Below are 11,472 nucleotides of genomic sequence, written 5' to 3' on the forward strand. Positions count from 1 at the left end.
CCCCCCCCCCCCCAGAACCCACGGTTTGTCCACTTGCCAACAACTACACAGACTTAAACACACACACACACACACACACACACACTTTGCGTGGCATGATTCAGCTAATTCACATGATGAGAAGATCGGGAGTCAAATGATTAAAAGCTTGCTTGTGGCAGCTGGTGTTGTTGACAGTCCAGGCTGTTGTCCAACACCTTTCCAGCAGCTTCTTCTCCCCCCCTTCTGGGGACAGATCAAGACCTGTCAGAGCCAGGACTTATTGGCTCCTTGGACGCAGCTTCAAGTTGAGTCAGACCCAGGTGGAGCGTCTCCAGTCTTCTTTGAGACAGTGTTTATTGCCGGGAGTGCAGGTGTCTTTGTAAGAATGCGGCCTAACGAATGTCTAGAAACGAGGCGGCAAAACGGAGAGTCAGTGGCTGACAGGGAGAAATTGATGGGTTTTTTTTCTGTGTCTTTTTCTCTTTCTGCTGCAGCTCCTGGAGCTTATCGCCAAGTCCCAGCTCCCCTCGCTGAGCGGCGTGGCGCAGAAAAACTACATGAATATTCTGGAGAGGGTCGTTCAGAAAGGTGAGCTACACCCACCGAAACCTGCTGGTTTGCATGTTTTTTAAATACTCTGCTCTTGCAGAATGCACTTCCTTCTTTTTGTTGCTTTAAGCTTCACACTGTAGTTGACTTTTAAAAAAAAAAAACAAAGCAAAGGATGGACCCGAAGCAGAGTTGAGGCAGTTTTGCTCTGTTTGTGCGTAAGGCGGTGAGCCAGGGCGACGTCTGAAGGAGGCTGAAACCTGACTCTTTACTGGCGTAGTGAAAAAACACTGAGAGTCACCAGACTCCTCTGCAAGCCAAAATGTAAACTAAATGTCCCTTCTGCTAAACAGATTCGGGTTGTTTAGGTAGCGTTTAGGAAACCTTGTTGGGCCAGATATTATAAGCTCAGAGCGAGAGATTGCAGCCACTCTGAAAGGTTTGAGTTAATCCCGGGACGTTTGATCGTCTAATCTGCATGTTCCGTTCAGATTATTAACCACGATTAACCACCCTCCACAGTCCTCTATGACCAGCAGAACATCCGTCCCATCAAAGAGCTGCTGCAGACGCTGTACGTCTCGCTGTGCGGCCTCGTTCAGGACATGGGCAAGTCGGTCCTGGTGGGGAACATCAACATCTGGGTGCACCGCATGGAGAACATCCTGCAGTGGCAGCAGCAGCTGGACAACATCCAGATAAACCGAGTAAGTATCCACCCGTGTTATTACAGCTTCCAGCCGAGGCTCTGAACTGCTCGTTTCCACTGTAGTAATGACTGTTTTTTCCCCTTCAGCCCACACCTACAGGCATGAGTCTGACCGAGCTCCCCGCCAGCCTGCAGCTGAACATCATGCAGCGCCTGGCGGACGGCAGGGACCTGGTCAGCCTGGGACAAGTGTGTCCAGAGCTGGGGACTCTCACGGAGGACCGCCTGCTGTGGAAGAGGCTCTGCCAGTACCACTTCACAGACAGACAGGTAGGAGGATGCTCCGTGCAAATGTCGAGGGAATGATGGGAGCAAACATTAGGCAAATCTGAAAATATGGAATATGTTATCGGAAGAATGAGAGTCTGACCTTTTAAGCCTGTGCGTGTTTAAGTGAGACGTTTTGGTTCAGGTTTGAGGAAAACTAGGAAATTACGGCTGCTAAAATCTTTTAATTTTGTGCAAAATACAGTATCTGCTTCTAAGAAATGGAATGTTTTTTGTTTTTTTTTTTCTATTGGGTGCAATCTTTAACGCGTGTTCCTTTTCGTTAGATCCGTAAGCGCTTGATGGTGTCAGACAAAGGTCAGCTGGAGTGGAAGAAGATGTACTTCAAGCTGAGCCGCTGCTGTCCTCTCAGAGAGCAGTACGGCGACACCCTGCATCTCTGCACACACTGCCACATCCTTTTCTGGAAGGTACCAAGACTGTCTCTTTATTCCCCACACAAAGCGGAAGTGTTTCGTCCATTTTTTCATGTCAGCTGAGCTGCGCTCAAGTGAATAATGGCGCGTTTCTTTGTTTCTTAGGATACAAACCATCCGTGCACGGCCAACAACCCAGAAAGCTGCACGACCTCCCTCTCCCCACAAGACTTTATCAGTCTGTTCAACTTTTGAACCTGAAATCCCCAAATGAACTGACTGTACATACTGTTGCTGTACATAGGACTGTTTGTTTTCTATCCCAGTATGCTCCTGGATGTATATTTAGTTGCTGCGTGAGTCTGGAGGGGATGCAGGCAGTGGGACAACTATGCAATTTATTTTACTTTTTTTATTTTTTTTTTTTGCTAGAGTAGAAGGTCCACGAAGTGTTCACCTTTTGAAAGCAAATGAATGTGATGAAGCACTAAAAGGGATGTGGAAGCAACTGGCCTGTGTGTGAGGAAATAAAAGGAAAATAAATTAGTTTTAGTTGGGTTTACAACATGGGAAGTAGGTTGATTAATTGATTTGTTTTAAAATGGTGACTATTACCAGGTCTGTACACAATGGGAAGGTGCAATATGTGTAACGTTTCAAAGCTGTCAGCAGAAGTGATCTTTTTATTTTATTTTGTTTTATTCCGGGGGGGAGGAACGCCGCTGCGCCGATGGAGTGAAATTAATACAAAGTAAAAGTCAGTAATTCGTAGGGGAAGAGGATTCGTTGACACATTGTGATGTTTGATTTTTGTTGTATGCTTTTTCACTTTTATATGGATGTAATATTTTTAAAATTGTTTATTTTTCTGCTATGTTAGCAATATCAGCAGCACCTGAGTGTAGTATTACCAAAGATTGTTATCAAAGCCAGTGTAACATCGGTGTGTGCCTTTTTTATCTAGCGACTTGAAGCCACCCTGGTACAGTATGTCTTGTTTGCAACTCATTTTTACTCCCATTTTATTTTATTTTTTCTATATAGTGTCTGAGTTTAGATCTGAGGCTCTGATACCAAAGCTGACTGTTGGAAGCATCTTATTCTTTTGTAAAAACCTCTTGAATTTTATTTGTTTTTCCTCACATGGCTTATTGTTTACTTATTTATTGAGATTTTGGCAAGTGGTTTAACTTGCACTCTTGAGTTTGGAAGCGTGGGAAGGTGCAGTTTGAGTGCAACTTGTCTTTGTCACAGCTCTGATGCTGCAGGATGATGTACATGCTATGCAATGCAGTCTGTTTATGTTCTGTTGAATAAATAAATGAACCTTGTCGAAGTTGCTGGTTGCATGTTGTTGTTGTTGCTGCAGCTTTTCTATCAGATTGGGAGGTTATCTTGAATCATCGAGTCTTAGACGCTGTTGTGATGAAATACAGTGGAAGTCTGTCTCCCTCTACTGGACAAAATATGAACTGCAGCATTAATGTTTAAAACAACAGGGTTCCGTACTTCACAGAAAATATTGTTCTTGTACATTTTTAAAATTTATTTAGGAGTTACCTGTAATTATTTTACATAATAAACAATGTTAAAGATTAAACCAGAGCTTTCCAACCTTTTTGGACTCATGTCTTACAAAACCAGTGGGTGGTTGAAGGTAAATCTCTTCCTACCGACTTTAACAAGTTACTAAAAACATACTAAAAGTGCTTTTATTTTAATAAATGTTCAGATTGTTTACTGTCACTATCAATAATACCACATCTCACTTGTTTTGTTGTCATTTTAAGATTAACTTTAAGATCTCATTGTTTTGCTTTTAAGCCTTTAACTGAGTTAGCGCCTCATCTTCTGAGCCTTTAATCTTTGCACACTCCAAAAGGTCAGAGGTCAGGTGAGCAGATGCTTGTGGATGTACCGAGGAGCAGATAAAAGCAGCACTAAATCCCTTTTTCACTGTTAGTTGCTGAACACAAACACTTTTTTTTTTTACCCCACTTCTGCTTCAATTCTTTTTTTTAATATTTGTTTTAGCAATTTTTTTCATTGGATCCAGACATTAGCTTAGTCTAACAAAAATAATAATAATTAAAAAAATTACACTTGTTTTTATGCAACACAACCAAAATGAAAGCAAAATCTTAATTTACTTAACGTAACATTACTAAATAACATCTGTACAAATAATCTGTAATTATTAATTCTATGCAGAAATACATTTTAGCACATAAATCACAGTGTGCACCATGGCACATACAGTACTGTCCTGGTCTCCAGGATATGTAGGTAGCTTCTATGGATTAGCACGATGTTTGGAAGCATGGCGTGAACAGAGGCATGACACTCATACTCAGGTGGAAGTTTAAGGCCATAGAAACGAGGAGGGGGGATATGCCCAACTTGAAGGCCAGAGCTGCCTCACAGTCGTCTTGTCTTTTCTTTTCCGTAAATCTGTTCACAAACTTGCTGGTTTGAGACAAATCTGAGTTAAACTGAAAAAAAAGGGGGGCGGGTGTCAGTTTTTTCACACCTTAAAGGTGGGAAAAGAAGGCAACGTTCAAACGCCATCCCAGCTTTCGTCTTATATTTCTTTATCATCTCGTCCTTCCTGCCAACAATATAAGCACCAGTAACATCTGTCTAGTTTTAACCCTCTCGCTGTGCTAGCGTTCAACAATACAAAAGTGTTACATTAGGCCAATTAAAGCCGTACAGGTTGTTGCATATTACTAACATTAAATATCTGCATGCCTCCCAAGTGCGTTCTTCCCTATCAGGCACCTTTCTAAGCTGAAGATAAGCTGTAGCTTCAAATAAAATGTGCAGTAGTAATGACATTCAGAGTATTTAAGTGTGTTAGTCATGACAAGTTGACACGGGTCTCCGGTTTTGCCTTTATGCCACATTTCAAAGTTACTGGGTAATAATTGCCGAGTTATAAAAAAATGACTCACTGCTACAAAACTTGGCCCCCCTCGCTAAATGTTACTCCCCAGCGCTTTGATTCGTTCATGTGCCTCAGAGGCATGAGAGGTGGTGTGAGGTGGAAATCCTCCAGACAGTGAAAGGACCAACTGAGAGATGCTGAAAAGTCCTCAGCGGCCAAAGAGAGCGGTCACCAGTGCAGACGTGGAGCTCTGGGAACGTGAACAACAACAACAACAACAAACAGCGGGAGTCACAACACAGGTTTCCGCTCTGCGAGATAAAGAGGAGTTTTATGAGCAAAGGGAAGCGTTACCAGCGTTAGTAAATGTCACACTCGTTCCGAGTTCTGAATAATCCACTCGATCGCATCCCAGCCCTGCAGGTTCACACCAGAGAGGGAGAGAGAGAGAGAGAGAGAGGGGAGATCAGAGAGGAGTTCAAACCCGGAGTGAGACGGCTAAACATCACAGGACGACTGCAGTGTGTCCAACAACCAGGACACACGGTCCTGACAGTGGCAGGGACAGAGCCAAACCTGCTGGAGGAAAAAAACAAAAACATGCAGAGAAATCACCTGCAGTGTTTCAGGAGGTTTGCTCTAAATGTCTGTCTGTGAAAGCCTAAACAAGCAAAACCTGATTTCTAAAAGACATAAAATCACACCTTTAATATTTTAAGAAACAAAAAAAAAAACATTTTCTGTTTTTTTTTTACTATTTATGGTTTAAAATTTATGAAAAAAAAGTAAAATTGGGCCCAGGAAGGGTTTGGTTTAATATTCTGACACTTATCATGTCTTGTAAATACTTCTGTTTTAAACTAAGAGCACTTCAGTTGTTTTTTTTTTTAATTTTTTTAAGAATTTATTTGTAGTTTTGGGAGCTCCCCTTCATACGTTTTATTTTTTCGTGCTTCCTGATCCAGCTCTTGCATTTGTGGACTTTTTCCCTCCCATCGTTAAAATGTTCCTAACTCCCACTGGCTACGGCACGGGGCCCACGCCATAATCCATCCACCCTCGTGCTGAACACGTGGAGAAACCCCTCAGGTGTGAGTCTGCGAAGAAGACTCGTCTTTGTGTCTCAACCTGACACACATTTGTGCTCTTGCAAAGTTTTCTTGACTTTCAAGGCTGCGAGTGGGCATGGCGACATTCCTGTTCACTGACGTAAGGAGCTGAGGGAAACATTACTTTTGTTTTTGTCATCCTCGGAGCTGATCGGTTCTATTTTTTTTAAGTTCAAGTTTCTTATTCTTAAAAAAGCTATCACTTAAATACAGCGGTGAAGGAAACAGCCACAACAGGCTAATTAGAGTCTATGATGTTCGTAAAAGGAGCTTGAGGGTTCAAATTTCTTGACATAGCTACTGTTTTATCACTCAAACGTACAAAACAAAGACTACACAGTCATCTTTCATACGTTTTGAAAGAATGTTTCATTTCTGCCTTCATGCCTTGTGGAAATCCCTCCATCCTCTAAGAGTTCAGACACAGAAAGCTGCGATGCCTCTGTGTTCGGAGAGCAGAGCTACGAGAAGCAGGCTTACCTTGCGAGCGTTAGCAGACATGCTCCTGACCATCATCCCCTCCAGGTAACTGCTCAGACTGACGCCCTTCACTGTAATGATGGCTTCCTGCGTCAGGACGGTGCTGAGGAGCGGCCCACAGAGAGGGAGAGAGAGAGAGAGACGGCGTTACCGCTTTATCACCCCCTACGTGCAACGGCGCAGTGTTCGCTCGTTGCTTCGTTACACAGCGAGCGTGTGCGGCACGGGGAGCACTTACACCTCTGGGTTTTCAGGGTGGGGTCTGTAAACAAGCCTCTCATCCACCGATATGAGGTTGGTGAGGGTAATCTGGTGGACAGAATTCATTTAGATTTCCTCATATAGGGGAATATTTTTACAATAAATGCTTTGTGATGAATCGAGCTCAGAGTTTCAGCGCGGGGCTTACTGACTCACATTCGTTGAGCACAGCTCCATCTTCTTCTCGTCTGGGTCAACTATGGAGTGTTCCTTCACGTAAGTCTGAGTCTGGTTGGTTCCCAGGATCTGAAAACAGACGTGTGGACAGACGATTCAGAGGAAACGACGCTTTGACGCCAGAGCTCTTGGACTCACGTTTTCAGTCTCATTTCTGAAGAGTTTTCAGTCAGCTTTTTTGGGGTTTAATTCAAATGTTTTAGTACAAAAACTTAGTTTGTTTGATAGAGGACTTTATTACCCGAATAGTTCAAACGCCTTTAAACAGAGTGTGTATAAAGATGGATAACAGTGAACAACACTTGTGAAAATAAAACTTTTGTGAACTGTTTTCCTACACGTTTATAGCCTTATGAGTTTATCTGCAACACGACATCATGATCATTTTGTAAAACGATAAAACCTTTTACAGTAAAATAAGGTTTTGTGACTACTTTATAAAGTATGTCACATTAAAAAAAGGTCTTGTGTCATCTCTCATGTTTTTATACTTTATAGCAAGGAGCCAGACTGTTTTATAATCTTTTAAAGTGGTCTTGAACATTAGCTCTCTAAGCTTCTTGAAGGTCTTTTCTCTAAAGTTTTTTTTCATTAGACTTTGGCTGCTTTTTACTCATTTTTCTCCAACTCTGATACCTGACAGAAACAGTCTAGCTGTGGAGTGTGAGCCTAAAGAGAAAATCCAAGTATAAACCTCTGAAGGACCTTCAGAGCTGCCGATTACGATCACCTTAAAGCAGGGGTGGGCATTCCTTGTCCTCGAGGGCCACTATCCTGCATGTTTTCCTTGTTTCCCTGCTCCAACACACCTGATTCAGTGCTTAAATCCCCTCTTTATGTTCTGCAGAAGCCTGTTAATCACTCACTGAGTCAAATCAAGTGTGCTGGAGCAGAGAAACAAGTAAAACATGCAGGATGGTGGCACTCGAGGACCAGGAATGTCCACCCCTGCCTTAAAGGATCACAGGAGCAGTCTGACTGCTTGAAAGCAAAATATGACGGAAAAAAAAAATCTGTGGTGATTGAAACTCTCTGCAGTGTACTGCACAGGGTGGTACGCTTCAGTACACGCCGGTGTTTGAGACTGACCGCTCGCACGATGCCCGGCAGCCCCCACTCTGTGCTGAGGAGCCTGTGGCTGTGAAGGCGTCCCTCCGCGTCCAGACTGCGGTCCAGCACGTCCACACCGACCACGTTGGGGTTCATGGGGTTGGGGTACTTCCTCATGGCGGCCTTGATCACCGTCTCCCATGGGTAGCTGCACAAAGAACAAAATGACATCACAGTAGTTACGCAACTCTTTATTTTATTTTTAATTTAACAAACAAACAAAGCCTACCAATAGATGCTGCTTTGGGACAAACTGACTTTTACTGCTGTGGTTATGTGATCATCCTTAATATGAAACAGGAAGCATATTTAGAGGTCTACCATGAGACAGGTTGAATTCACAGACCGGAAATGGTCATTTAAAAGAGCATGAGTGTATACTTAACCAGCTTCAAGTCAGTGAATGAAGCTGAGTATGTCACCAAGGCAACATGATTCATTTCCCACCCGACCAACCTGAAAACATGTTCAGTGGTCCAGATCTTCATCATTCCAATGATCGTCCTGTCCTTATCGCCGGCCCGCCATCGTCATCATACAGGAACAAGTTGTTCGGACGGGGCCTGAGAGGTGTCAGTGGACCGAGTCCGGGGGAGCCGTCTCCGCTCGTGCGGGCATGTTAGAGAGGCGCGCGAGGACGGAGACGTTCGGCTGGTTCACGCGTCACCGCGACAAGAAGTGCGGGATAAGAGATGGTGGCAAGCAGCCGGCGGAGCAGCCGAGAGACATGGAGTCAAGGAAGACAGAGGAAGACAGAAAACCCCCCCTCCGGGGTGCCAAAATAAAACCCCTCCGCTGCTGTTTTACCCACACCTCAGCCCGATGCGGAGCTGGAGCTGAAAGTTAGGCAGGTTTTACGCAATTAGAGGCGAGTACTTCAGCTCTTACTCGTGTTAACATGCGGGGTTCTCCCCTAAAATAAATCCACAATGCTTTTACTGCGCTCTCTCCGCCGAAGACTGTCCACGGGGCTGTCCGTTTCCGGTCCGTCCCGCGTCTGGCCCGGGCTGATGCAGCTGATGCTCTGCTGCCGCATCCGCCTGCGTTTGTGCGCATGCGTAAAGCATCTCCGTCGCCTCCTGCCTTCTCCGACAGAGAGGAGAAGAGCGGCATCAAGCTGCTCAGAGGATACCACCAGCACCGGAAACAGAGTTACATTACCGTCAAATAAAGCCCAGACTTTCTAAACTAAATGAGAATTAACTTAGTTTATGGCCTCTTGAGCTTACACCTAGTTTGGAATGCAAACGTGGTCAAAAAAGTCAAAATACATTGAGTGAAAACTACCTGTGCTCGGATAACACGTGGTATGGCAAGCCGTTGTAACATATAATCAAACCACACTACTATCTCTAGTTACCTTTATGAATTTCAATAAGAGCATTTTCCTTAGTCATAGTGGCATTCTAACCAGCCACTATAAAAAGTAAGTATATCAAAATTAACATTCTTACAAGTAAATATTTTGGTTTTAAGAATGTAACCTATCAGGAAAAATAAAGTTTAAATTCTTAAAAAGTTGATGTGGTCATTTTAACACTTAACGGTCAGACTTGATATGTGTTGTACGTATGTAAAATTGAACTTTTCTTTGTCAATAAGAACATTTCAGACATCAGAAATGCCATTTGCTTTTTAGAGATCTCAAATGTTATTATTCCCCCCTTTTACCCTTTTATGTTCATTTGGCTTTCATTTTCAGATATCTACATTATAGATGTTTAAGGTAATAACTTTTATTTCAGGTAGGCCTATTTAATGTTAAAATGACATCAAGCTCTTAAACGATAGTCTAAATATTTTTGTAGACAGTTACAGATACATTGTTGTTATTTTGTGTTGGAATTGCAGATGTCTGAAACTGTTTTTTAACTCACAGCATGACGAGAACTGGATATTCCTAATGATATTTATAGTTTTACATTTATTTAAATGTTTTAAATGTAAGAAGATCTAGAAGGAAATCACAAAACACATGAACAGAAAAAAGTGAAGTCGTTTTATTTAAGACTGAATGATTTCTGAGAGAGCTGAAGTGTTGATTGAGGACAGGAAATAAGTCATTCTGGACCAATAATAAAGATGGACAAAGCGTCTCTGCCTTCTCCCGTTGTTCAGATTAAAGCCAAAATGTTCACTTTTTGGGTGCTGCCATGTTGTATTTTTGGAGCCAGAGTTTGTGCACTAAAAGGACGTGGAGCTGTGACCTTGGTACAAAAGTCCCACCTGCACCACCACCCTAATCTGAGAGCAGGCTGTAATGTTCTCAATCTCTGTGTAACATGACGTTTTTTATTGCTTCAAATACCTAATTGAAAGTAAATATATTACGAAAATGTATATTTGAACCAACAGCAACAAGGTAAGAACTACCCTGTAATTACCCTGTATGCTGCCTCATCAGTACCTTGTATGAAGGTCCAAGTTCCTATCTGCTATGAAGTTGCTGTCTTGTGCTGCATGGTGGTCCAGGTGGTTGGTGTTGTCCCTTCACAGGAAGAATGGCACAGTGAACCATCTGTGTGGAGTTTGTGTTTCTCCTGCAAACCCAGGGCTTCTCCAGGTACTCCAGTTTCCTCTCACAGGCCGAAAACATGCCTGTTAGAACAGCTTAACTGGTCATTTTCAATTGACTGTAAGTGTGTGTGTGTGTGTGCGTGTGTGAGAGCCTGTTGTAGACAGTGACCCGTCCATCCCTCATCTGTAGACAGCTGGGGGACGCACCAGCTCCCTGTGCTCCAGATACAGAAATGCAAGGTGTGATTTTTTATTTCCACATACAATCCAAGATGTAGCCCAAGTCTAACATTATGTCAATAAAAGCAAATCTGTGGCTTTTTTTTTTTGTTTGGTTGTAGGTCACGTTTATTTTGAAAGGGTGGCCGGAAGTCCGCTGTGCATCCCGTCTGCCTTTGCTCTCTCCTTTCGGGGGATCGGAGGCGCAGATCTGAGGCAGACTGGCATTGGAGGAGAGTAATATGGTCCCCTAACCACCGCCGAGCATTCAGAGGCCTGTTTACATTTGTTTCTGTTCAGTGACAGATTCATCGCTTACCAGAAGCTGTGAAAAACAAAAAGCGCGCTGCATGAGCTGAAACTGAATGTGACTGCAGGCGGATTTATTTTTGGGAGAAAAAAAAAAAGAAGAAGCTGCGAAAACGGTAAGGTGAAAAGCATCCTCTCTCTTACTGAGCCATAGCTATTGTGTCCAAATTTAGAGTTTAGAGGGATCAGGCCGCATGTCTTCAGCGTGAAATGTTATTTCTGATTTTATTTACCGTCATCATTATTATTGTTATCATTATTATTTAAGCTCAGGTTGAAAATCCAGGCCTGCTGGAGCAGTTTTAAGGCCCCCCGGGGGCTGCATCCCGGAGAGGGGAGTCTAACAGATAAACACGGATTTCTCCAGCTCTTATTATAAACACACACGTCTCATTCATTAAAGATACAGACGACCGGTTTCTTTATCTGCTGATGGCTGGTTTATTCTCGGCTCCTCCGGGAGCGCAGATGGCAGATGCTGCAGCAGCAACTGAGCCGCTGTGGGCTGCGCGAGGAGGA

The 11,472-nt window shown here is 43.3% G+C and overlaps 3 protein-coding genes across 3 annotated transcripts in view; 2 read left to right on the plus strand and 1 right to left on the minus strand.

Annotated features, from left to right (window-relative positions):
- fbxo32 (F-box protein 32) overlaps positions 1–3,223 on the plus strand; it is a 6,069-nt gene extending 2,846 nt beyond the window's left edge. Inside the window, exons 5-9 of the mRNA XM_017410036.3 lie at positions 477–570; positions 1,054–1,238; positions 1,328–1,510; positions 1,795–1,938; positions 2,050–3,223. Coding sequence (XP_017265525.1) covers positions 477–570; positions 1,054–1,238; positions 1,328–1,510; positions 1,795–1,938; positions 2,050–2,139 — 696 coding nt within the window. The 3' untranslated portion in view covers positions 2,140–3,223. The remainder of the gene's footprint in view (positions 1–476; positions 571–1,053; positions 1,239–1,327; positions 1,511–1,794; positions 1,939–2,049) is intronic.
- A 117-nt stretch (positions 3,224–3,340) lies between these two features.
- Positions 3,341–8,901, minus strand: prelid3a (PRELI domain containing 3A). The gene is made up of 7 exons (XM_017409848.3): positions 8,365–8,901; positions 7,888–8,056; positions 6,778–6,867; positions 6,599–6,669; positions 6,361–6,463; positions 5,126–5,188; positions 3,341–5,021 (listed from the first exon to the last, which is right to left on the minus strand). Exons 1-6 carry the CDS (start codon positions 8,397–8,399, stop codon positions 5,141–5,143), a joined length of 516 nt encoding a protein of 171 aa, XP_017265337.1. The 5' UTR covers positions 8,400–8,901; the 3' UTR covers positions 3,341–5,021; positions 5,126–5,140.
- A 1,934-nt stretch (positions 8,902–10,835) lies between these two features.
- elovl4a (ELOVL fatty acid elongase 4a) overlaps positions 10,836–11,472 on the plus strand; it is a 7,873-nt gene continuing 7,236 nt past the window's right edge. The window contains exon 1 of the mRNA XM_017410033.3: positions 10,836–11,069. The gene's annotated coding sequence lies outside the window, so the exon portion shown is untranslated. The remainder of the gene's footprint in view (positions 11,070–11,472) is intronic.

This window comes from Kryptolebias marmoratus, linkage group LG16 (assembly GCF_001649575.2).
Source record: "Kryptolebias marmoratus isolate JLee-2015 linkage group LG16, ASM164957v2, whole genome shotgun sequence".
Classification (NCBI taxonomy): Eukaryota; Metazoa; Chordata; class Actinopteri; order Cyprinodontiformes; family Rivulidae; genus Kryptolebias; species Kryptolebias marmoratus.